This window comes from Trachypithecus francoisi, unplaced genomic scaffold (assembly GCF_009764315.1).
Source record: "Trachypithecus francoisi isolate TF-2019V2 unplaced genomic scaffold, Tfra_2.0 Lachesis_group18, whole genome shotgun sequence".
Taxonomy (NCBI): Eukaryota; Metazoa; Chordata; class Mammalia; order Primates; family Cercopithecidae; genus Trachypithecus; species Trachypithecus francoisi.
In genome coordinates, this window is record NW_022681463.1 from 15,488,734 (window position 1) to 15,513,544 (window position 24,811).

Genomic DNA, 24,811 nt, shown 5'->3' on the forward strand with positions numbered 1-24,811 from the left:
GCCACATGGAGCAGGTGGCTAAGAGAGTGGCTGCTCTGATCCCCACTCAACCAGGTGCTTCCCTCGCCCCCTCTACTGAGGGTAGCCAGCTCTCCCCAGACAATCCCATTCCACCCGCGGCTGCCCTCCCATCCCTGGGTTTCCCACGGTGGCGAAGGATCACTGTGCATGGGTCTTGCTCAGTGCCCAGCCTCCAGCCCAGCTCCCACTTGCTCTGAACTGTCCTCAGCCAGATGGTGCTGCTTTCTCTGGACTTTTTCTTATTTCCTTTCTTCTGAGAACTGCTCAAGTATCTGGTACAATAATGCGAAGTAAAAATCTATTGTTTAGCAGGTCAAGAAAACGATTTATTGGCCGGGCGCGGTGGCTCAAGCCTGTAATCCCAGCACTTTGGGAGGCCGAGACGGGCGGATCACGAGGTCAGGAGATCGAGACCATCCTGGCTAACACGGTGAAACACCGTCTCTGCTAAAAAATACAAAAAAATTAGCCGGGCGAGGTGGCGGGCGCCTATAATCCCAGCTACTCGGGAGGCTGAGACAGGAGAATGGCGTGAACCCGGGAGGCGGAGCTTGCAGTGAGCTGAGATCTGGCCACAGCACTCCAGCCTGGGCGGCAGAGCGAGACTCCGTCTCAAAAAAAAAAAAAAAAAAAAAAAAAAAACAATAGAAATTTGCCGGGCGCGGTGGCTCAAGCCTGTAATCCCAGCACTTTGGGAGGCCGAGACGGGCGGATCACCAGGTCAGGAGATCGAGACCATCCTGGCTAACACGGTGAAACCCCGTCTCTACTAAAAATACAAAAAACTAGCCGGGCGACGTGGCGGGCGCCTGTATCCCAGCTACTCGGGAGGCTGAGGCAGGAGAATGGCGTGAACCCGGGAGGCGGAGCTTGCAGTGAGCTGAGATCCGGCCACTGCACTCCAGCCTGGGCGGCAGAGCGAGACTCCGTCTCAAAAAAAAAAAAAAAAAAAAAACCATTTATTTTTCTCTCTGACTTCTGGAGGGAAAAAAATAAATACATAAGATCTTTCTTAGATGGCTGTTTCCAGCCCCTCATGTTAAGAAATCTATATAGAAGCCTAAGTGGAAAAGTGGCATTTTTCTGGCACTACAGTCTTTTCTTTGTCTACCATAGTTGAGGAGGAAGGTTAAAAAACAGCAAAATTGGCAAACTCCATGATATTTAGAGAGAAAACCTATCTGTCCCAATATATTACCCTATGAGAGTCAGGACTCTAAGGTAATAATCAACACCAGTAAGTCTTGGCATTCTGAGCACTCACCAGAGACTTGAACGGATGCTCTCAGACCCTTGTTCGGGAGCACGGTTAAGACCATGGCTATTTATGGATTTATAAAATGCTCACATAGCACTTATATGTGCTGGGCACAGCTCTAAGCACTTTACAAATGTCAGCCCCTTTAATCTAATTCTGTGGGGTGGAAGACTACTCTTACCGTCCTTACTCTTATCTTACAGAAGAGGAAATGGAGGTACAAAGATGTGGAATTAATTTCCCCAAGGTCACACTGTTAGGACAAAATGCTATCAGAATCCAGACACAGGCATAAGCAATATGGTTCCAAAGTTCCTGACTATCGAATTATGATCCTGTATGTTAAAGAGATACCTTAAGGGACATACTAATTACTCACTCTCTTAAATTTTCTAAGCTTCATCTCTTTAAAAATGACACCACTGTTTTTGGGGTTAAAAAAAAAGACATTATTTATGTAGCATTTGAGAGTTTACAAAGGGTTTTTCTGTTGGAGCCTCACAGCTGGCTCTGTGGTGGGCGGTGTGTGCTTCATTATCACCAATCTCATAGGACAGATTAAAGAAACAGAGGCTCCTGAGATTACAGGACTCAAATTCCCTGGCTAGCAAGTGTCAAAACTGGGAAATTTAAATGAGTTTTCTGTTGCCAAGCCATCTACCCTTTCCACTAAATCAGACTGCTGGTATCCAATTAAGTTGCCCACAAGTGACATCCTAGACTTCACTAACTTAAGTTTCCAAGAAAAAGCCTTCCTCAAATCACAATTCTGAGTTACTCCTTTGGTTTAGACTCCGAATAGATCTCTACTCTTTACAAGCCAAACTAGAAAAAAATGAGATTATGTGAATGTAAGTTGCTTCTATGCTTCAGAAGGAAGCCATGTCTCAGAGCCACTGGCAGATATGTCTCACCCAAACATAGAAACATACCTAGAAATGAAAAGCCATAGGATGTAGAAAACAGGACACTGACCACAAGGGAAAGGTGAAGGGAATCCCCAGAATGGTGGGGAAGGGAGAGGTCACAAATCCAGTTTGCCTCTGCCTGAAGGACCAACAGCCCAGACTTCAAGGGACTGTGATGGTTCAGGGAGGGACTTCTCTAAGATATGAACTGATAGAATACTGGATGCTTCTGAACATACGAAGGGGAGATTCAGACAATTAGTCATGAAGTGGGTATTGAATTAGTGACAACTTAATAGAAAACTAAGCCAGAAAAAAAAAAAAAAGGCAATTATGAACTCCATCTCCATGGAAAACAATAGGTCAGGCAGAAATAGAAAGATAATCATTTATTACTATATAGTTCAGCTCTAAATAGTTTTTACACTGAATATTAATCTTACTAAAGTTACAATATAATGGTATTGGGACAACTGGAGGATGGGCAAGGTTCACATGTGGCAGAGACAAAGTGGAGAGGGAGGAATGATAAATCCTCATTCTCCATAGTGAGGAGTCAATATATTATGCCTGAAATAGAAAAGAAATAATTTAAGAAATGTATTATTGCCAATCGCAGTGGTTCACGCCTGCAATCCCAGCACTTTGGAAGGCCGAGGTGGGTGGATCACAAGGTCAGGAGTTCAAGACCAGCCTGGCCAAGATGGTGAAACCCCGTCTCTACTAAAAATACAAAAAAAAATTAGCTGGGCGTGGTGCTGGGCTCCTGTAATCCCAGCTACTGGGGAGGCTGAGGCAAAGAACTGCTTGAACCCGGGAGGCAGAAGTTGCAGTGAGCAGATACTGTGCCACTGCACTCCAGCCTGAGTGACAGAGCAAGACTCCATCTCAAAATAAAAAAATAAAAAAAAAAGAAAGAAAAGAAATGTATTATTTAGAAATACTGAAGAAAATGGCATACCAATAAGCTAGAATAGGTAAAAAGGATTGTCTCTGAAGAGGGGGAAACTGAATAATGGTTGGGGGTTGCTTTATAACTATTTGGCTTTTTAAATAATGTGTAAGAATGAATTTTAGACTAATTGTTTTAAAGCTTCTAACCAAGCCTGGGGCAACACAGAGAGACCCCCATCTCTACAAAATAAAAATAAAAAAATTAGCCGGGCACGGTGGCACACATCTGTGGTCTCAGCTACTCAAGAGGCTGAAGTGGGAGGATTGTTTAAGCCTGGGAGGTCGAGGCTGCAGTGAGCAATGATTGAACAACTGCATTCCAGTCTGGGTGACACAGCAAGACTCTGTCTTTTTAAAAAAAAAAAAAGCTAGGCGGGGTGGCTCATGTCTGTCATCCCAGCTCTTCAGGAGACCAACGTGGGCAGATCACTTGAGGTCAGGAGTTTGAGATCAGCCTAGCCAACATGGTGAAACCTCATCTCTACTAAATATACAAAAGTTAGCCAGGTGTGGTGGAGGTACACACCTGCAGTCCTAGCTACTCAGGAGGCTGAGGCAGGAGAATCACTTGAACCACAGAGGCAGAGGTTGCAGTGAGTGGAGATCGTGCCATTGTACTCCCGCCTGGGTGACAGAGTAATACTCTGTCTCAGAAAATTAAAAAAAAAAATTTAAAAGGATGGGTACCTTGTTTTGGAATGGTTGGCCATGTTCTCTGAAGTGCTATCCTACGTAAAAATAGATATATTTCAACAAAAGTACTTTTTAATGCATTTTTGGGCTCAGTAGAATGTAAGAGAATTTTCAGCTAGGCACGGTGGCCCATGCCTATAATCCCAGCACTTTGGGAGGCCAAGGCAGGCAGATCACCTGAGGTCAGGAGTTCGAGACCAGCCTGGCCAACATGGTGAAACCCTGTCTCTACTAAACATACGAAAATTAGCTGGGCCTGGTGGTGGGTGCCTATAATCCCAGCTACTCAGGAGGCTGAGGCACGAGAATTGCTTGAACCCAGAAGGTGGAGGTTGCAGTAAGCCAAGATTGAGCCACTGCACTCCAGGCTGAGCAACAAAGTGAGAGTCCATCTCAAAAAAAAAAAAAAAGAGAATTTTCCAGAAGCAGAGGAATAACAAAAAGCAATAGGTTGAATTCTGATTTGTGAAAGAAAAATAAGGACATGGAGAATCCAATACCTATATCAGACCTAGTATCAGAATACTAAGCCTTGAGACCACTGCAAGGCTAGGGAGAATAAATTGAGACTCCCACATTAGTAATATCTTTGACTCTCAGTAGGTGTAAACACAAATTCTCTTTGGAGGAAAACCTTCTCACTTTAAGCTCTTAGGATCTAAGAATTGTTTGAATTAATTCCAATGAATATGGGTTCATGAGCCTTTTGTGGTTCATAAGCATGCTATTGTGTGAGACGTACCTCCTTCAAATCTTGTGGCAACGTTGGCACATTACCGATCTGATGTGAATAAAATGTACATATGAGTTCATGCCATAAGTAAGAGTCAGCAGAAACAACAAAAAATGATTTAGATAGGTTATTTCAAAGAGGGCTCATGAGGCTATGAAACCAAGAGCTCTTAATGCTATGACCAAAGACTGAAGTTCTCTATCGAATGCCATAGCACTCAATAATGTTATGTTTTCCTGAGGCAATATAAGACTTTGCCACTCATAATCATGACATAATAATCCATGATTGTTGATGTGGGAAAGTAAATAAGTTTAACCAAAGTTTCTCTTCTTTAGATAAAAAATGATTTACACCCCAAAGTACTGGATTTATCAGATTCACAATATACCAAGCAGATATGTAGAAGAACCAAATAGAACTTCCAGATATGACAAATATAATAATTAAAATAAAAAACTCAGAGGATGGCCCAGGCGTGGTGGCTCACACTGGAAATTCCACTACTTTGGGAGGCCGAGGCAAGCGGATCACCTGAGCTCAGGAGTTTGAGACCAGCCTGGCTAATACGGTGAAACTCCATCTCTACTAAAAATACAAACACTAGGTGGGCGTGGTGGTGAATGCTTGTAATCCCAGCTACCTGGGAGGCTGAGGCAGGAGAATTGCTTGAACCCAGCAGGCGGAGGTTGCAGTGAGCCGAGATCATGCCACTGCACTCCAACCTGGGCCACAGAGCAAGACTTTGTCTCAAAAACAAACAAACAAACAAACAAACAAACAAAACCTCAGAGGAAGGGTTAAACGAATTAGACACAATTGAAGAGAGAATTAGAAAACTGGAAATTAAACAGGAAGAACTAACTGAGAATGTAACACAGAGAAACAAGGAGAAAATATGAGAAGATATTAAGAGAGAAGGACAGAATGAAGTTTCCAACTACGTGTACTCAGCATCTCTGAAGGAAAGAATAGAAAGGAGAAACAGAGACCATATGTGATGTACTAAAGGAAATTTTACAAAATGGATAAAAGACATGAATCTACAAATATAGGAAACACAACTAATACCAAGCAAAAGGAATTAAAAATGTAAGGGAGAAAAAGAGTAATAAATCCACACCTAGTCACATTTTCGTAAAACTTCAGTATGCCAAAGAAAAAAAAAGGACTTTTGTTGAAATGTATCCATGTTTACAGTAGGATGGCACTCTAGAGAACATGGTCAACTGTTCCAAAACAAGGTACCCATCCTTTGAAAAATTTTTGATTACACAAACTTTTTTTTTTTTTTCCCCTGAGACAGAGCCTCACTCTGTCGCACAGGCTGGAGTGCAATGGTATGATCTTGGCTCACAGCAACCTCTACCTCTCAGGTTCAAGCAAATCTCCTGTCTTAACCTCCTGAGGATGGGACTACAGGTGCACACCACCACACCCAGCTAATGTTTGCATTTTCAGTACAGATAAAGTTTCACCATGTTGGCCAGGCTGATCTCAAACTCCTGACCTCAGGTGATCTGCCTGCCTTGGCCTCCCAAAGTACTGGGATTACAGGTGTGAGCCACCACACCCGGGTCATAAAGGCATTAAAAAAAAAAAAAAAAAAGGAAACTTTATGATCAACCAACTTTCACTATAGGGAAATTCTGAAAGATGCATCTCAAGAGAAAGAAAGCTCATCCCAGGAAGAAGATCTGAGATGCAAAAAGGAATGATAAGCAAAAAAAAGTGGGAAAATATGTAAGATAATATAAAGAAATACTGTAGATAGCAATAATATAAAATGTATGGGATTAAAGAGAGATAACTAAAATATTGAGCAAAAATAACGCATACAGTGCAAGAGAAATAACTGGATTCAAAGTTTTCCAAGATTCTTGAGCTGTCCAGAAGAAAGATATGGATTAATTTTAGGCTTTGTTAAGTGTGCTTAGTAAAATTTCAAGAGAAACCAATACAAATTACAAACATGGTCCTAACTTATAAACCAAGAGAGGAAAGAATGGACTAAGAAAATAAACAAACTGGCCAGGCACAGTAGATCATGCCTGTAATCCCTGCATTTTGGGAGGCCGAGGTGGGTGGATCACCCCAGGTTAGGAGTTCGAGACCAGCCTGGCCAACGTGATGAAACCCCCATCTCGGCCGGGTGCGGTGGCTCAAGCCTGTAATCCCAGCACTTTGGGAGGCCGAGACGGGCGGATCGCGAGGTCAGGAGATCGAGACCATCCTGGCTAACACGGTGAAACCCCGTCTCTACTAAAAACTACAAAAAACTAGCTGGGCGAGGTGGCGGCGCCTGTAGTCCCAGCTACCTGGGAGGCTGAGGCAGGAGAATGGCATGAACCCAGGAGGCGGAGCTTGCAGTGAGCTGAGATCTGGCCACTGCACTCCAGCCTGGGTGACAGAGCGAGACTCCGTCTCAAAAAAAAAAAAAAAAAAAAAAAAAAAAAAAGAAACCCCCATCTCTACTAAAAATATAAAAAATTAGCCAGGCGTGGTGACAGTCACCTGTAATCACAGCTACTCAGGAGCTGAGGCAGGATAACTGCTTGAACCCGGGGGGTGGAGGTTACAGTGAGCCCAGATCGTGCCACTGCACTCCAGCCTGGGCAATAAAGAACAAGAGCAAAACTCAGCCTCAAAAAATAAAAAATGAAATATATATATATTTTTTTTTTAAAAGGAAAGAAAGATGAAAAAAATAAACATGAAACAGGTGGGAAAACATTATAAAATATAATGGTATAGGGCCGGGTGCGGTGGCTCAAGCCTGTAATTCCAGCACTTTGGGAGGCCGAGATGGGCGGATCACAAGGTCAGGAGATCGAGACCATCTTGGCTAACATGGTGAAACCCCGTCTCTACTAAAAAATACAAAAAACTAGCCAGGTGAGGTGGCGGGCGCCTGTAGTCCCAGCTACTGGGAGGCTGAGGCAGGAGAATGGCGTAAAAAAACCTGGGAGGCGGAGCTTGCAGTGAGCTGAGATCCGGCCACTGCAGTCCAGCCTGGGTGACAGAGCGAGACTCCGTCTCAAAGAAAAAAAAAAAAAAAAAGGTATAATTAAATTTAAACTCATCAGTAATTACATTAAAATTCAATGGATTAGCTGGGTGCAGTGGCTCACGCCTGTAATCCCAGCACTTTGGGAGGCCAAGGCAGGTGGATCGCCTCAGGTCAGGAGTTCGAGAGCAGCCTGGCCAACATGGTGAAACCCTGTCTCTACCAATTAATACAAAAATGAGCTGGGTGTGGTGGCAGGCACCTGTATTCCCAGCTACTTGGGAGGTTGAGGCAGGAGAATCGCTTAAACCTGGGAGGCGGAGGTTGCAGTGAGCCAAGATCACACCATTGCACTACAGCCTGTGCAACATACTGAGATTATGTCTCAAAAAAAAAAAAAAACCCAGGCACGGTGGCAGGTGCCTGTAGTCTCAGCTACTCGGGAGGCTGAGGCAGGAGAATGGTGTGAACCTGGGAGGCAGAGCTTGCAGTGAGCCAAGATCACACCACTGCACTCCAGTCTGGGTGAGTGAGACTCTGTCTCCAAAAAAAAAAAAGAGAAATTGTCAACATGGATATAGAAATTTTTTTAAAATAGGAGACATAATTAAAATACAAAGACATGAATACTTTGAAAGCAAAAGAATGAAAATGATACACTGAGCAAATGCCAACCTAAAGAAAGTTGATGTTGTTGTATTATGATCAGACCACATAAACTTTAAAGTAAAATGCATTATAAGGGATAAAGATGGTCAGTACACAGAAATAGATGAATCAATATGCCAGGAATATGTAGTAATTCTAAATGTGTATATACCTAAATACATTGGCAAATTTTCTATTGGAGCATAGATTTCAACTAGCCTCTCCCAATTATTGACACATCAAGCAGAAAAAAGTCAGTAAAGATTTGTATATTTGAACAACATAATTAACAAGCTTGGTCTGATAGAAAATACATAGAACTCTGCATCTAGTAAATACAAAATATACTTTCTTCTTCAGCACATGGAAGAGTTACAAAATATGGCTAATGTATTCGGTCATTAAGCAGAACGACAAATCTCAAAGAATCATCATCATTCACATCACATTTCTCTAACCACCATGCCACTATGCTAGAGCTCAGCAACAAAAAAGATAAATTGAAAAAAACAAAAACCAAAAAACTCTCATACACTTGGAAATTTAAAACCACACCTTGGTATAGGTATACTCAAGGTATGGTTCTGGCCCACTCTTGGTCCTTGAAATCTTACCATGCCACTATGATTAAGCACAACCTTGGAGAGCAACAGTTTAGAAACTTCTGTAGCACCTGACATTGCTGTCACCCAACCAGCATTTAATTTTTTTTTTTTTTTTTTTTTTTTTGAGACGGAGTCTCGCTCTGTCGCCCAGGCTGGAGTGCAGTGGCCGGATCTCAGCTCACTGCAAGCTCCGCCTCCCAAGTTTACGCCATTCTCCTGCCTCAGCCTCCCGAGTAGCTGGGACTACAGGCGCCTGCCACCTCGCCCGGCTAGTGTTTTGTATTTTTTAGTAGAGACGGGGTTTCACCGTGTTAGCCAGGATGGTCTCAATCTCCTGACCTCGTGATCCGCCCGTCTCGGCCTCCCAAAGTGCTGGGATTACAGGCTTGAGCCACCGCGCCCGGCCGCATTTAATTTTTATAGCAATTCATTTGTATTGTATTTTACAAAAGCATCAATCCACAATGGGTTGGATAACCAAACTGGTTCTTCATCACAGACTTTGGGAAGCACTCTTTTGTATGTTATGTTTCAAGCAAGAGACCAAATGGCAATTAAAAAACACTCAGAACTGGCCAGGTGCGGTGGCTCACGCCGGTAATCCCTGCACTTTGGGAGGCCAAGGCAGGATCACCTCAGGTCAGGAGTTCAAGACCAGCCTAGTCAACATGGTGAAACCCCGTTTCTACTAAAAATACAAAAATGCCAGGTGTGGTGGCGGGCGCCTGTAGTCCCAGCTACTCCGGAGGCTGAGGCAGAATTTTGAGTTCCAGAATTGCAGGAACCCGGGAGGCGGAGGTTGCAGTGAGCCAAGATCATACCATTGCACTCCAGCCCAAGTGACAACAGTGAGACCCCTTCCCAAAAAAACAAAAACAAAAAAAACCCACTCAGAACTAAATGATTGAAAAAGGAATATGTTCTCATAGACCTATTTTGCTGGATCATAGCTATTTACTTTTTGCCACTCTCACCACCAGCTTGTGTCTCCTCCAGGTTGGGGATCTGCCACCATTTTTGTATTTAAATTTAAATACTTAAATTTAAATAGTAAATAAATTTAAAGAATTGCCTAAATATTTATTCAACTGAAATGGCAGCCGTGGAATCATGCCTCTTCCTCCTCGGTACCTACTTTCTTGGCCTCACCCAGTGTCATGGAGTTACATCAGAAATCGATGCATTACTTGGCATATTTTACTGTGGCCCAGCAAGCAGTGGCTTAGACAGCCCCACACCTCCTCATGCATTTAACAATGAAAAGGAGGAGATAAGAGGAAGTGGAGGCAGTCTTTTTATCATCCGTGCTTGGGAAGGTGAGCTGGTAGTGCCATCCTTGACATGAAGGAGCTACTTAAATACAAATTGGATTAGCAGGACAGGATTAGAGCCTGCTGGAAGGTATTATATACTTATAAACTGCTTTGTGGAAACTCCTATTGTTTTCATTATAAGCCCATACTTCACAGAGTCAATCAAATGAAATATGGAATTAGTCTATTAATAAAAAAATGAGATATAAAATGAAGTGACTACGTTTCAATAATGCCAAGAAAGCTGAATTAGGCAATAATGGTTCAGTTTAGCCAGACTCTAACTAGATAATCTGAAATTAAGAGTTTTAATATGGATTTCTTCTTACTGAGAAATAAACTCACTAAAAATGGTCTCTCTGTCCTCCATCAAGAGAATAATATTCAAATAAGAAAAATGATTAAGAGGTCACTTCAAGAAAGAAAAGGGAATATGAGAGATTTGAGAAGTTTCAGGCTTATCTGGACTTTCCAGTGAATTGAAGCTCCAGGTCTAAATGGCTGACATTCCTAATCCCAGGACACTGAAAGAGTCTGCAGGTGGGAACACAGAGGTCCTGTCAGTTACCTTTGAGAGATCATGGAGAACAGGAAGCTGACAAAAGATAAAAAGAAGCCAAGGCACTCGCTTTCCAAGAAAGAGGAAAAAGGTGGATTAGGACATACACGAGCAGGTGAGTTAGAGGCTGGTTCCTGGCAAAAATTCCAGGAGATTCAAATCTTGGTTCTGCTATTTAATGGCAATGTGACCTTGTACATATTTCAAAACACTGTTATAAGGATTGAATAAGATAACATATGTAAATGAGATAAGGTATGTAAATAACAATATATGTAATACAGCACTTGTAACATAGAAAATTCTCGGCCAGGTGTGGTGGCTCACGCCTGTAATCCCAGCACTTTGGGAGGCCAAGGCAGGAGGATCACAAGGTCAGGAGATCGAGACCACCCTGGCTAACACGGTGAAACCCCATCTCTACCAAAAATACAAAAAAATTAGCCAGGTGTGGTGGCGGGCACCTGTGGTCCCAGCTACTTGGGAGGCTGAGGCAGGAGAACGGTGTGAACCCAGCAGGTGGAGCTTACAGTGAGCCAAGATGGCGCCACTGCACTCCAGCCTGGGCGACAGAACAAGACTCCGTCTCAAAAAAAAAAAAAAACAAAAAAAACAAAAAAAAAAGAAAAAAGAAAATTCTCAGGCCGGCCACAGTGGCTCATACCTGTAATCCCAGCACTCTGGGAGGCCGAGGTGGGCGGATGACCTGAGGTCAGAAGTTTGAGACCAGCCTGACCAATATGATGAAACCCCGTCTCTACTAATATTACAAAACTTAGCCAGGGGTGATGGCAGGTGCCTGTAATCCCAGCTACTCGGGAGGCAGAGACAGGGGAATCTCTTGAACCCGGGAAGCAGAGGTTGCAGTGAGCTGAGATCACACTGTTGCACTCCAGCCTAGGCAATAAGAGTGAAACTCCATCGAAGGAAAGGAAAGGGAAAGGGAAAGGAAAGGAAAGAGAAAGAAAGAAAATTGTCAGTACAGCATTTTTGTATTTCCAACACTTTACAAAGAGGTGGTAACAATGAGGTACTGACTTGGGTTCCTCAAGAACAAGTCTCATTTACCTCACTTTGCTGGTTAGGTGGAGGTATGGGGGGAGAAGGTATTTTTGGACAAGTAGATTAGGAACATACCTTCATTTTGAAAAGGCATTTGATGAAAATCTCATAATATCTGCATGAAAAGACCGGATTTTAGGAGAGTTAGGTATCTGAATAAGCACATTCATGGTATAATTCATGAACTGAGCTAGGCCCGGTGGCTGGGCACGGTGTCCTGTAATCCCAACACTTTGGGAGGCCGAGGTGGGCAGATCACCTGAGGTCAGGAGTTGGAGACTAGTCCGGCCAACATGGTGAAACCCCGTCTTTCCTAAAAATACAAAATTAGCCAGCCATGGTGGTGCATGCCTGTAATCCCAGCTACTCGGGAGGCTGAGGCAGGAGAATCACTTGAACCCAGGAGGCGGAGATTGCAGCGAGTGAGCCGAGATCGCGCCACTGCACTCCAGCCTGGGCAACAAGAGCAAAACCCCATCTGTGAAAAAATAAATAAATTCATGAACTGGATAGCTCTGTGCCTCAGTTTCCTTACTTGTAAAAGGAATGTACTCATAGCACCTCATTGGTTGTCATGTAAATTACAGCACCCAGCATTTCGTCAGCACTATGTACATCTCTGTCCAATAAACTGGAAAAGAAGTCTTTCGTGCCATGCTTGGGCAGCACTTGGTCCCAATCTCTTCAAGATTTCCCAGAAACTTGTTAAATTTTCATATGATGTGCATGTCAAATTCTCAGATGATAAAAATGTTGGATAATGAAATCAAAATCCAAAAATACCTTGACAGGCTAGGGCTATGATATGAAATATGTGAGATAAAATTAAGTCCTAGATGAAGATTGTAAGAAAAAAATAACTTTTTTTTTTTTTTTTGAGACAGAGTCCTGCTCTGTCGCCCAGGCTGGAGTGCAGTGGGGCAATCTCAGCTCACTACAACTTCCAGCTCCCAGGTTCAAGCGATTCTCATGCCTCAGCTTCCTGAGTAGCTGGGATTACAGGTGTGGGCCACCACGCCCGGCTGATTTTTTGTATTTTTAGTAGTGATGAGGTTTTACCATGTTGCCCAGGCTTGTCTTGAACTCCTGGCCTCAAGTGATCCACCTGCCTCGGCCTCCCAAAGTGCTGGAATACTGATGTGAGCCACTGCACCCGGCCAAGATTATTATTATTATTATTATTTTTTTTTTTTGAGACAGAGTCTCACTCTGTCACCCAGGCTGGAGTGCAGTGGCGTGATCTCGGCTCACTGCAAGCTCTGCCTCCCAGGTTCCCGCCATTCTTCTGCCTCAGCCTCCTGAGTAGCTGGGACTACAGGCGCCGCCACCATGCCCGGCTAATTTTTTGTATTTTTTTGTATTTTTTTTTTTTTTTGAGATGGAGTCTCGCTCTGTCACCCAGGCTGGAGTGCTGTGGCCGGATCTCAGCTCACTGCAAGCTCCGCCTCCCAGGTTCCCGCCATTCTCCTGCCTCAGCCTCCCGGGTAGCTGGGACTACAGGCTCTGCCACCTCGCCCGGCTAGTTTTTTGTAGTTTTTAGTTGAGACGGGGTTTCACCGTGTTAGCCAGGATGTTCTCGATCTCCTGACCTCGTGATCCGCCCGTCTCGGCCTCCCAAAGTGCTGGGATTACAGGCTTGAGCCACCGCGCCCGGCCAATTTTTTGTATTTTTAATAGAGAAGGGGTTTCACCATGTTGGCCAGGATGGTCTCGATCTCCTTACCTTGTGATCCGCCTGCCTTGGCCTCCCAAAGTACTGGGATTACAGGCGTGAGCCACCGTGCCTGGCCTATTATTATTTTAAACAAAGACCAGCTTGGCTTTCCAGAAGTTTCTATGGATAAAAAAAGAGAATTTTGGCCGGGCATCATGGCTTATGCCCGTAATCCCAGCACTTTGGGAGGCCGAGGCATGAGGATCACTTGAGTCCAGGAGTTCAAGACCAGCCTGGGCAACACAGCAAGACCCTATCTCTACAAAAATAAAACAATTAGCTGGGTATGGTGGTGGGTGCCTATAGTCCCAGCTGCTCAGGAAGCTGAGATGGGAGGACTGCTTGAGCCTAGGAGTTGGAGGACTGCTTGAGCCTAGGAGTTGGAGGCTGCAGCGAGCTATGATGACACCACTGCACCCCAGCCTGGGCAACAGAACGACCAAAAAAAATTTTTTAATGAACTTTTAGCTGCCTCTAAGCTTAGGATGCCTAAAACAGTGTCTAGTACATTGCAATGTCCAGCTGCATTAGGAGAATGAAAATGTCCTAATAAAGACACTATGTGGACATACGTACTTCAAGATGGTGGGCACAGCTTTCCCATCATCAACTCTTCTTTCCCTGCTCCTCCTCACGTTTCTCCTAAGTGGTAGCACAGCTGCTACTACTATGGAGATAAGGATGGCTTTGGAAACCAGATAAACAATAAGGAAATGTAAAGCAGAAACAGACTCTATTCCCAACTCATTGGAGTGGCAGAAAACATTCTCAGGTGGGTATTGGAGGACAGCCTCAAGATTTGTGAAGAACTATAATTAGAAGTTTATCAGAGCACCTAATGGCTCACTGTGCTACAATGCTAAAATAAATTCCCCTCTAATCATGATTACTACAGGATTTATCTAATCTATTTCCTATAGGAAATCAAGCTACTCCCAGGTACTTTATCAACTTTTTTCTCATAATAAACCCTGTCCTGACAAAAGAAGATATTGTCATCCCTACAGTATAGATAAGAAATTGAGGCAAAGAAGTAAAGTGAATTGCCCTGGGTCACACAGAACTGGAATTAGAATTTAGCATCTAATCTTGGAGTGCACGACATGAGGTATAGGAAGGAGCATATTGAAATCACATTATAGCCGTCAGAAAAAGGCCTATTTACTTTAATCTCTGGGAGAAAGATTAATAGTATTTTCCTTGGCACATGCCAAAGATGTTGAGTAGACATTTCAGATTCCACAGGCTCATTCTAATCCTTTTCCAAATACTTGGAAAGCCTTAGTTTGACCATTAGGAAGATAGTGGAAATTAAATTTTTTCTTCAAAATTAAGGCAAATATTTGCTGGAAACTCCAGAAAAAGCAATTAATCCAGAAAATTGTATAGTACAGCCACATTGTTTCAGGTCACCTGGGGTGAGAAACTTTCAAGTAGGCATAAATCCAGAGAGCCAGCTCCCTCATCCCCCCTCCCACGACCCATTCCCAGCCCAACTGCATTGTCTAGGGCCTGGATAGATAAAGGTCAAGCGAACTCATGTTTTTAACTTTAAAAGTTCCACGCAAATGTAAGTTATTGTTATAATGATTTATATATCTCAACGAATTATTGAATGAATCCATGTTCATTAGAAAAACATAGAAACCAAAGTTGAGCAAAACAAAATAAAAAGCAACTACTATATAATCAAGCAGTAAGAGTCTTTTGTACCTATTTACAAATTGGTTATTTTGTTTTTTTAAAACTTTTTTGGAGACAGGGTCTCACTCTGTTGCCCAAGCTGGAGTGCAGTGGCATGATCATGGTTCACTGCAGCCTCAAACTCTTGGGCTGAAGTGATTCTACCACCTCAGCCTCCTGAGTAGCTGGGACTACAGGTACACGCCATCACACCTGGCTAATTTTTTTCCTTTTTTTTTTTTGGTAGAAATGGGGTTTTGCTATGTTGCCCAGACTGGTCTCAAACTCCTGAGCTCAAGCGATGCTCCTATCTTGGCCTCCCAAAGTGCTGGGATTGCAGGCATGAGCCACCTGATCTGGTCTACAAATTGGATATTTTCTAAGGCTCATCTCTTCGGTCAGGCCATGAGGAAATAAGCCAGAAGCTACAGACAACCACTAAGGTTCTATGTGTCATTTCCCGTAAATTAAGTAGAGAAAATGGTGATTTATCCTTGAAAAGCTATGTTTTATTCTCTTGACACATATCCCAGAAGAGAGAAGACGACTACTCAGTATACCTGGTGGTAAGAAGAAATAACTTCCTAGCTGCATTTTATCATTCTGAAAATCTGACACCACAATTTTAGAATTATCTAATTCAGTGGTCCCCAGCCTTTCTGGCACCAGGGACTTGTTTTGTGGAAGGTAATTATTCCATGGGAGGTGGGGCGGCGCAATGGTTTCGGATGAAACTGTTCCACCTCAGATCATCAGGCATTAGTTAGATTCTTATAAGAAGTGTGCAACCTAGATCCTTCACATGCACAGTTCACAACAGGGTCGCGCTCCTTGAGAATCTAATGCCACTGCTGATCTGACAGGAGGCAGAGCTTAGGCCATAACGCTTGTTCACCCACGGCTCATCTCCTGGGGTCTGGTCCAGTCCCTAACAGGCCTGTACTGTGGCCTGTACTGTGGCCTGTACTGGTCCATGGCCTGGGGATTGGGGACCCCTGATGTCACTCATTTACTTAGACCAGCAAATATCATGGCCAAAACTGATTGTCTTTTTATCTATACATACACACAGTCTCATATACCGAAGGTCATGATTTTAAAATACATTTTGGTGGGATTCTTCCTTTCTCTCAGAGAAAAGAGATACACATTTAGAACCTATATAAAAGTAGGCCAAAGAATTGTTAATAATCAGCAAAAGATGAGTACGGTAGAATCTTTCCAAATAGTGGGCAATGTCACTATTCGGAAGAGAAGCAAATTTCAATCCCTTTCTTTTTCTCATACTAAAATCATGCCATTACCTTTTTGTTTGCAGCCACACCATCCTCACAGTCGAGCACTGCACAATCTACATTCAGGGATGGGATCTTCTTTATTTTCTTTTCATCATTTCCAGGTACATAAAGCACTGCCCTCCGGGGGATGTACTTGTGACTGGATGAGGAACTATATCCAAGTCTGGGGACATCGGCTGCTAGAGACGCTTTCCTGCAAGACACATGATTAGGGTTAGTCCAGAATGAGATTTCTGTATTTATAAACTTGTGAAAAACTACATTTCAATGCAAAATTAAAATAGAACACATGGATAATCTTTGTTTTTTTGTTTTTTTTTTTTTGAGACAGGGTCTTGCTCTGTCACCCAGTTTGAAGTGCAGTGGTGTGATCTCAGCTCACTGCAACCTCCACCTCCAGGCTCAGGTGATCCTCCCACCTCAGCCTCCCCAGTAGCTGGGACTAAAGGTATGCGCCACCATGCCTGGCTAATTTTTGTATTTTTTGCAGAGATGGGATTTTGTCACATTGCCCAGGCTGATCTTGAACTCCTAGGCTCAAGAGATCCATCTGCCTTGGCCTCCCAAAGCACTGGGATTATAGGCATGAGCCACCATTCCTGGCTGGATAATCTTTTAAAATTATGGTGGAATACAATCACACACAAAAACTAAGAAAACAATAATAGCAGAAATAATCAATGAACTAAATATTATTTTGGCTGAGGTTTAAAAAACAGATAGGACTGTCTACTGACATCTTCTGAGAGAAAGAGGGTATACATATTTCTTCTTGGAAAACATTTCTAGTATTGTTATACTGTCCAGATAGCATCCGTGGAGAAAAAAGGAAAGAAAATGTCTCCAAAAGGTACTGTACGAAACAACAATACTATCTACAATTACACATACAAGTAAAAAAGTTGGAAAAAAAAAAAAAAAACTAAAGAAGCATTAGTCTATGGCCCTTGCCCTGCCAATACATCTTTTAAAGGAGGTATATCAGTGATTCACATCCAATTTTAACAAGACAAGATAGACTGATTCTTTTTAAGTGAGTAGGAAGGACAGTGAATGCCTCTGTAATTGTAGGCAACTTAATTACTGGTAACTTCGGATTCTTCATCTATAAAAATAATACTCATTTTGTAGGTTGTTGAGAAGATTAAGTTAAAGGAAATAATGAACATGAAGCACTTAGACAAAGCCTGGCAGATATTTTAGCTACTTGAAATGGTGGTGGGCGTAGCAGGAGTACCAGCAGCTGCTGTTGTTATTAATGGAGAATCTCTAGCTGTCAGTAGCCCTGGCCTGCTTCTAAACTATGCTCTTGCTTTCCCTTGCCTACCATACCAAGTTCAGTCTCTGTTAGAAATAAAAGGTGTTGGCCAGAAGCTCCTTTGGCTTACCACCGCCCTTGCCTGCTCCATAGTTTATCCTGTGAAAACCATGCTTTATGGCCGGGCGCGGTGGCTCAAGCCTGTAATCCCAGCACTTTGGGAGGCCAAGACGGGCAGATCACGAGGTCAGGAGATCGAGACCATCCTGGCTAACCCGGTGAAACCCCGTCCCTACTAAAAAATACAAAAAAACTAGCCGGGCGTGGTGGTGGGCGCCTGTAGTCCCAGCTACTCAGGAGGCTGAGACAGGAGAATGGCGTGAACCCGGGAGGCGGAGCTTGCAGTGAGCTGAGATCCGGCCACTGCACCCCAGCCTGGGCGACAGAGCGAGACTCCGTCTCAAAAAAAAGAAAAAAGAAAAAGAAAGAAAAGTTAAAACTCTAGCAAACTGATGTTTTACTCTCCCTAGATAAACAGCATGATCTTAAAATATATATATATTATATATATATATATCAGCTATATTCCTCATGAAAACTCTGGACATCAGTAGTTAACACTACCAAATACTTTGCACGGTTGTAACATTTCACTATGATCATTGTGCTTGTGAGTTAATGTATCTCAAGAAAAATGTATCTCACTGTCTTTTGGGGCCTTGCAAGTTTGTGTGGGGGCCCTCATTTCTTCTTGTAGCCAACCTTACCGTAAGGAACTCCAAAACTTGAGTCTGGGTGGGGAGGAGGGAGCGGGGAGGGACAGAATTAGGAGATATACCTAATGTAAATGACGAGTTAATGGGTGCAGCACACCAACGTGGCACATGTATACAAATGTAACAAACCTGCACGTTGTGTACATGTACCCTAGAACTTAAAGTATAATAATAAAATAAAACAAAATAAAAACTTGAGTCTGGGTCTTATTTTGCCACAACATAAGCACTGTGACATGTGAGGTATGGTGAGATAGAGATGGATTTTTTTTTTTTTTTTTTTGAGGCGGAGTCTTGCTCTGTCGCCCGGACTGGAGTGCAGTGGCCGGATCTCAGCTCCCTGCAAGCTCCGCCTCCCGGGTTCACACCATTCTCCTGCCTCAGCCTCCCGAGTAGCTGGGACTACAGGCGCCTGCCACCTCGCCCGGCTAGATTTTGTATTTTTAGTAGAGACGGGGTTTCACCGTGTTAGCCAGGATGGTCTCGATCTCCTGACCTCGTGATCCGCCCGTCTCGGCCTCCCAAAGTGCTGGGATTACAGGCTTGAGCCACCGCGCCCGGCCAGAGATGGATTTTAAAAGTGTACATGGCTTATGAAACATTTCATTTAATATAAAACATATTATGGCCAGCTAATTGAAGAGTGCCTGAAATATCTGTCATCGTTTTTCATTGATTGAAAATATCTGGTTTATCTAAAAATAGGGAAAAAAATATAATGATGTAACAGCAACAACCACATTTTACTTATCATTCACACCGGAGACTAGAATTTGCAACATATACATTTCCCTAAAAATACCAAGAAATGTTTGGGGCAAATTCTCTGCTCATCAGGATTTAATGTAACCACACATGTGAAAATCTAAGAGAGGGGGAAGATGGTGGAATAGAAAGCACCAGCAATCTTCCCCACCCAGACAACAACTGCATTAGCAAAATCTTCCTGCTGTAACTATTTTGAAACTATTTTGGAATCTATTGAAGGCTTGCAACTTCTAAGGGAAGGCGTGGATATTAAATAGTAGTTAATTTTGGTCCATTTCAGCTCTTAGCAGAGTAGCAGCTACCCATCCCCCACCTCTCAGTCACATGGTAGGCAGCTGTGCCCATGTTCCCGGAGCAAACTGCACATAGCTTGAGGGAGCCAGGGTGGGCAGAAAGACCCTGACCCTCCAAATATCAAGGATCTGTGCTCTGATCACTGATTGCTGGTTCTGATCACAGAAGTGCAGACAAAGAGGCTGAGAGCCACTGTTATTATATCTCCCTCCAATGTTGCAAGCCCCTCTCCCTTGGGCTCAAGTGACCTCCAGGTAATTTAAAGGGCCAGCACCTCCCCCATTACTTTTTTGCTTTTTTCCCTTTTAGAAGTCAGATATTAAAGACTAGGACATTCAAAAACAAACACACATAGAGGGGAAAATAGAAATGACCATGGATGCCCAGAGGAAGGCTCAGAAAAGACCTGAGAAGCTCATGCCTGTAATCCTAGCACTTTGGGAGGCCAAGGCAGGGAGGTCACCTGAGGTCGGAGTTTGAGACCAGCCTAGCCAACATGGTGAAACAATGTTTCTACTAAAAATATAAAAAATTAGCCGGGCATGGTGGCGCATGCCTGTAATCCCAGCTACGTGGGTGGCTGAGGCACAAGAATTGCTTGAACCTGGGAGGTGGAGGCTGCAGTGAGCCGAGATTGCGCCACTGCACTCCAGCCTGGGTGACAGAGTGAGATTCTGTCTTAAAAAAAAAAAAGAGGTTGGGCGCAGTGGCTCATGCCTCTAATCCCAGCACTTTGGGAGGCTGAGGCTGGCGGATCACAAGGTCAGGAGCTTGAGACGAGCCTAGACAACATGGTGAAACCCCATCTGTACTAAAAATTCAAAAATCAGCGGGGCATGGTGGCAGGTGCCTGTAATCCTAGCTACTCGGGAGGCTGAGGCAGGAGAATCACTTGAATTCGGGAAGGAGAGGTTGCAGTGAGCTGAGATCACGCTGTTTACACTCCAGCCTGGGTGACAGAGCAAGACTCTGTCAAAAAAAAAAAAAAAAAAAAAAAAAACCCCAAAAACAGAAAGAACGAAAAAGAAAAGACTTGAGGAGACCTTACATTTATACCTCAGGCTTATAGTATCCTCACCATACACACAGTATACAACCATCAAACAAGTAAATAAAAACAGTGAACCCAGGGGAGGGGGAGAATCTGATTTCTAGATACCACACTGTTAGATTCAAACATTCACTTTTCAACAACAAAAAAATCACAAGACATGTGAAGAAAGAGGAAAATTTCTTCCTTCCCAGTCAAAGGAAGAAAAATAAGTCAACAGAAACAGTCCCTGAAAGAGACCTGATGGCAAAGACTTTAAAACAACTGTCTCAAAGATGCTCAAAGAACTAAAGGAAGAAGTGAAGAACATCAAGATAATGATGTATGAACAAAATGGAAATATCAGTAAAGAGACAGAAAACTTAAAAAGATACCATAAACCCCAGAACTGAAAAGTACAATAATCGAAATGAAAAATTCACTAGAGGGATTCAAAGGCAGATTTGGCAGGCAGAAGAAAGAATTAGCAAACTTGAAGAGAGGACAATGGAAATTATCAAGTCTGAGGAACAGAAAAAAGACTGAAGAGAAGTGAACAGAGCCTAAAGGACTTGTGGGACACCATCAAGCACACACACACACACACACACACACACACACACTGGAAATTCCAGAAGGATAAGGAGAGAGAAAAGTGTGGCAAGAATATTTTGAAAAGATAATGGCTGAAAACTCTCCAAATTTGGTGAAAGACTTGAATACAAACATCCAAGAAGTTAAATGAACTCCAGGTAAGATGAACTCAAAGACACACACACCAAGACACATTAAAATAAAACTTTTAAAAGTGAAAGACTTCCAGTTCTGAAATGGTGGCATAAAAGTAAGCTGACTTTAGTACCCACCCCTCTCCAACAGAAAAATAAAAACAAATATACAGCACTGAAATTATTACCAGAAGGACCTCAGAACTCAAATATGAAGATGAGACAGTTCCTAGGACCCCAGAAAAAACCCTGAGCAGATAGTTAGACAATTGGATTTCTAAGTCCATAACAACACTCCCCACATTATGACAACCACCAGGCATGCAAAAACGTTTCCTCCAACTCACTATTTCTACACTGGAAAAAGTGTAATTGAGGTGGACATTCAGCTTCTCCACCATCTTGGGTTCCCTGGCAGGAGGCTGGCCCTGCCTTAATCCATGGAAAGCATCCCAAGTGCCTGAAGGGAGAAATATCCCTGAGAAAAGACAGAGGCAAAGCAGGGAGGTGGGACTACCATCCCCAGCTCTGCAATCTCTGTTCTGTAACTCAGCAAAAGGAGATGCCAAAGCAGAGTGGCTGTTTAGAAGTACCACGCTGTAGGAGGTTTGTCCCACAGATCCCCTGGGCATGGACCCATAGCCTGCCTTTCCACACGGCCAGGAAAACCCCCCAGGGATCTCCTCCATTCAGGAAGAGCCGCTTTCTGATAGTTTACTAAGAGCTGAGGTGAATCTGGGTTTAAGGCTCCACCTAGAGCTGAAAAGGAGGCAGTGACCCAGCAGCAAAAAGCCTCTAAGCAAATGTATCCAATAAAATACAAAAACAAGCCAGCCAGAGAAGACTGGATTAAATGACTAATTCTTCAATGCAAAGACGTACACATCAACAGGAAACAGCAGCAAAAAGGGAATCACGATCTCCCCAAATGGACATAGCAAGGAACCAGTAACTGACTCTAAATCAGAGGATGATATATAAGTTCTCTAACCAAGAATTCAGAATAGAAGTTATAAGGAAATTCAGTGATCTTTAAGATAACACAGAAAAGCACTTCAGAAATTTATCAGATAAACTGAGCAAAGAGGTTGAAATAATAAAAAGAAATCAAACAAATCTTAGAACTGAGAAATATGTTTGCAGAACTGAAGAATTCCTTAGAGGCTTTCAACAGAAAAAATGGATCAAGCAGAGGTAAAAATCATTGAGCTTGAAGATAGGCTATTTGAAAATACATAAAAAAGAAAAAAATTAGGCCGGGCGCGGTGGCTCAAGCCTGTAATCCCAGCACTTTGGGAGGCCGAGACGGGCGGATCACGAGGTCAGGAGATCGAGACCATCCTGGCTAACACGGTGAAACCCCGTCTCTATTAAAAATACAAAAAACTAGCTGGCGAGGTGGCGGGCGCCTGTAGTCCCAGCTGCTCGGGAGGCTGAGGCAGGAGAATGGCGTGAACCGGGAGGCGGAGCTTGCAGTGAGCTGAGATCGGCCACTGCACTCCAGTCGGGCGACAGAGCGAGACACCGCCTCAAAAAAAAAAAAAAAAAAGAAAAAAAATTTTTAAAAATCAGAATCAACAAAGATTGCTCACAAGATACAGAAAATTACCTCAAAAGACCAAATTTGCCAAATGAGTTGGTTCATGCTTGTAATCCCAGCACTTTGGGAGGCTGAAGCAGGAGGATCACTTGGAGGCAGGAGTACGAGACCAGCCTGGGCAACATAGTGAGACCCTCTCTCTACAAAAAATAAAAACACTAGCAGGGCATGGTGGTGCATGCCTGTAGTCCCAGTCATGCAGGAGGTTGAGGTGGGAGGATTGCCTGAACCCAGGAGTTTGAGACTGCAGTGAGCTGTGATCACACCACTGCACTCTAGCCCAGGTGACAGAGTGAGAACCTGTCTTAAAAAAAAAAAAAAAAAAGCCGGGCGCGGTGGCTCAAACCTGTAATCCCAGCACTTTGGGAGGCCGAGACGGGCAGATCACAAGGTCAGGAGATCGAGACCATCCTGGCTAACCCTGTGAAACCCCGTCTCTACCAAAAAATACAAAAAACTAGCCGGGCGAGGTGGTGGGTGCCTGTAGTCCCAGCTACTCGGGAGGCTGAGGCAGGAGAATGGCGTAAGCCCGGGAGGCGGAGCTTGCAGTGAGCTGAAATCCGGCCACTGCACTCCAGCCTGGGCGACAGAGCAAGACTCCATCTCCAAAAAAAAAAAAAAGACTCAACTCGGCGCAGTGGCTCATGCCTGTAATCCCCGTACTTTGGCAGGCCGAGATGGGTGAATTGCTTGAGCTCAGGAGTTCAAAACCAGTCTGGGCAACATGGCAAAACCCTGTCTCTAGAAAAAATACAAAAAATTAGCCAGGCATGGTGGCATGTGCCTGTTGTCCCAATTACTCAGGAGGCTGAGATAGAGGATTGTTTGAGCCTAGGAGGTCGAGGCTGCAGTGAGTTGGGACTGTACCACTGCACTCTTTCACAGAGGGAGAAAAAATAAAAAGACAAAATTTAAGAATTATTGAGGTTCAATAGGGAGTTGAGCAAGTGCAAGGGGTAGACAGCTTATTCAAAAACCAAAAAAAAAAAAAAGAGAGAGAGAGAGGAAAAAAAAAAAACTTTCCAAAACTTGAGAAAGATATAAATACCCAGGTATAGGAAGGTTAGAGAACACCAAACGGATTTGACCCAAATAAGACTACCTCAAGACATATAATCATCAGACTCTCAAAGGTCAAGGACAAACAGAATCCTAAAAGCAGCAAGAGAAAATCAGCAAATAACATATAAAGGCACTCCAATGTGTCTGGCAGTTCTCAGTGGACACCATACAGGCCAGGGGGAAGCAGAAGAATGACATTTTTAAAGTGCTGAAAAACACCACTGCCATCCAAAAGTATTGTATTCAGCAAAGTTATCCTTCAAATATGTTTTTCCCAGGCAAATGAAAGCAGAGATAATTCACCACCATCACCTGTCTTAACAAGAAATACTAAATATTGAGTTATTAGATCTGAAAGAAAAAAACACTAAAGTACAAAAAGAAAAAAACAGAAAAGAAAAACATTTTAAGGTATAAAACTCATTGGTAAAATTAAATATAAATACAAGGGTTGGGCATGGTGGCTCACACCCGTAATTTTAGCACTTTGGGAGGTCGAGGCAGCAGGATTGCCTCAGGCAGGAGTTCAAGGCAAGCCTGGACAACATAGCGAGACTCGTGAGACCCCATCACTAAAAAAAAAAAATTAGCCAGGCATGGTAGTGCATGCCTGTAGTACCCAGATACTTGGGAGGTTGAGGCAGGAGGATTGCTTCAGCCCACGAGCTCAGGGTTGCAGTGATCCATGATCATTCCACTGCACTCTAGCCTGGGTGACAGATTAATATGCTGTCTCAAAAAAAAAAAAAAGTATGCTATACAAAAATTGATAAGCCCTTGGTTAGACTAAGAAAAAAGAAAAAGAGGGAACATCCAAATAAATAAATAACTTTAGAAAT

The 24,811-nt window shown here is 43.3% G+C and overlaps 1 protein-coding gene, 1 non-coding gene and 1 pseudogene across 5 annotated transcripts in view; 2 read left to right on the forward strand and 1 right to left on the reverse strand.

Moving 5' to 3' along the window:
- Window positions 1-24,811, reverse strand: part of CLYBL (citramalyl-CoA lyase) — a 298,175-nt gene that overhangs the window by 104,366 nt on the left and 168,998 nt on the right. For all 4 annotated transcript variants that reach the window (XM_033177359.1, XM_033177358.1, XM_033177356.1 and 1 more), the window contains exon 2: window positions 16,463-16,649. In XM_033177359.1, coding sequence (XP_033033250.1) covers window positions 16,463-16,649 — 187 coding nt within the window. The remainder of the gene's footprint in view (window positions 1-16,462; window positions 16,650-24,811) is intronic.
- LOC117063776 lies at window positions 4,535-4,621 on the forward strand (annotated as a pseudogene).
- On the forward strand, window positions 4,692-4,819 carry LOC117063811. Its single transcript, XR_004429095.1, has one exon. It is a non-coding gene; the product is annotated as a small nucleolar RNA SNORA25 (small nucleolar RNA).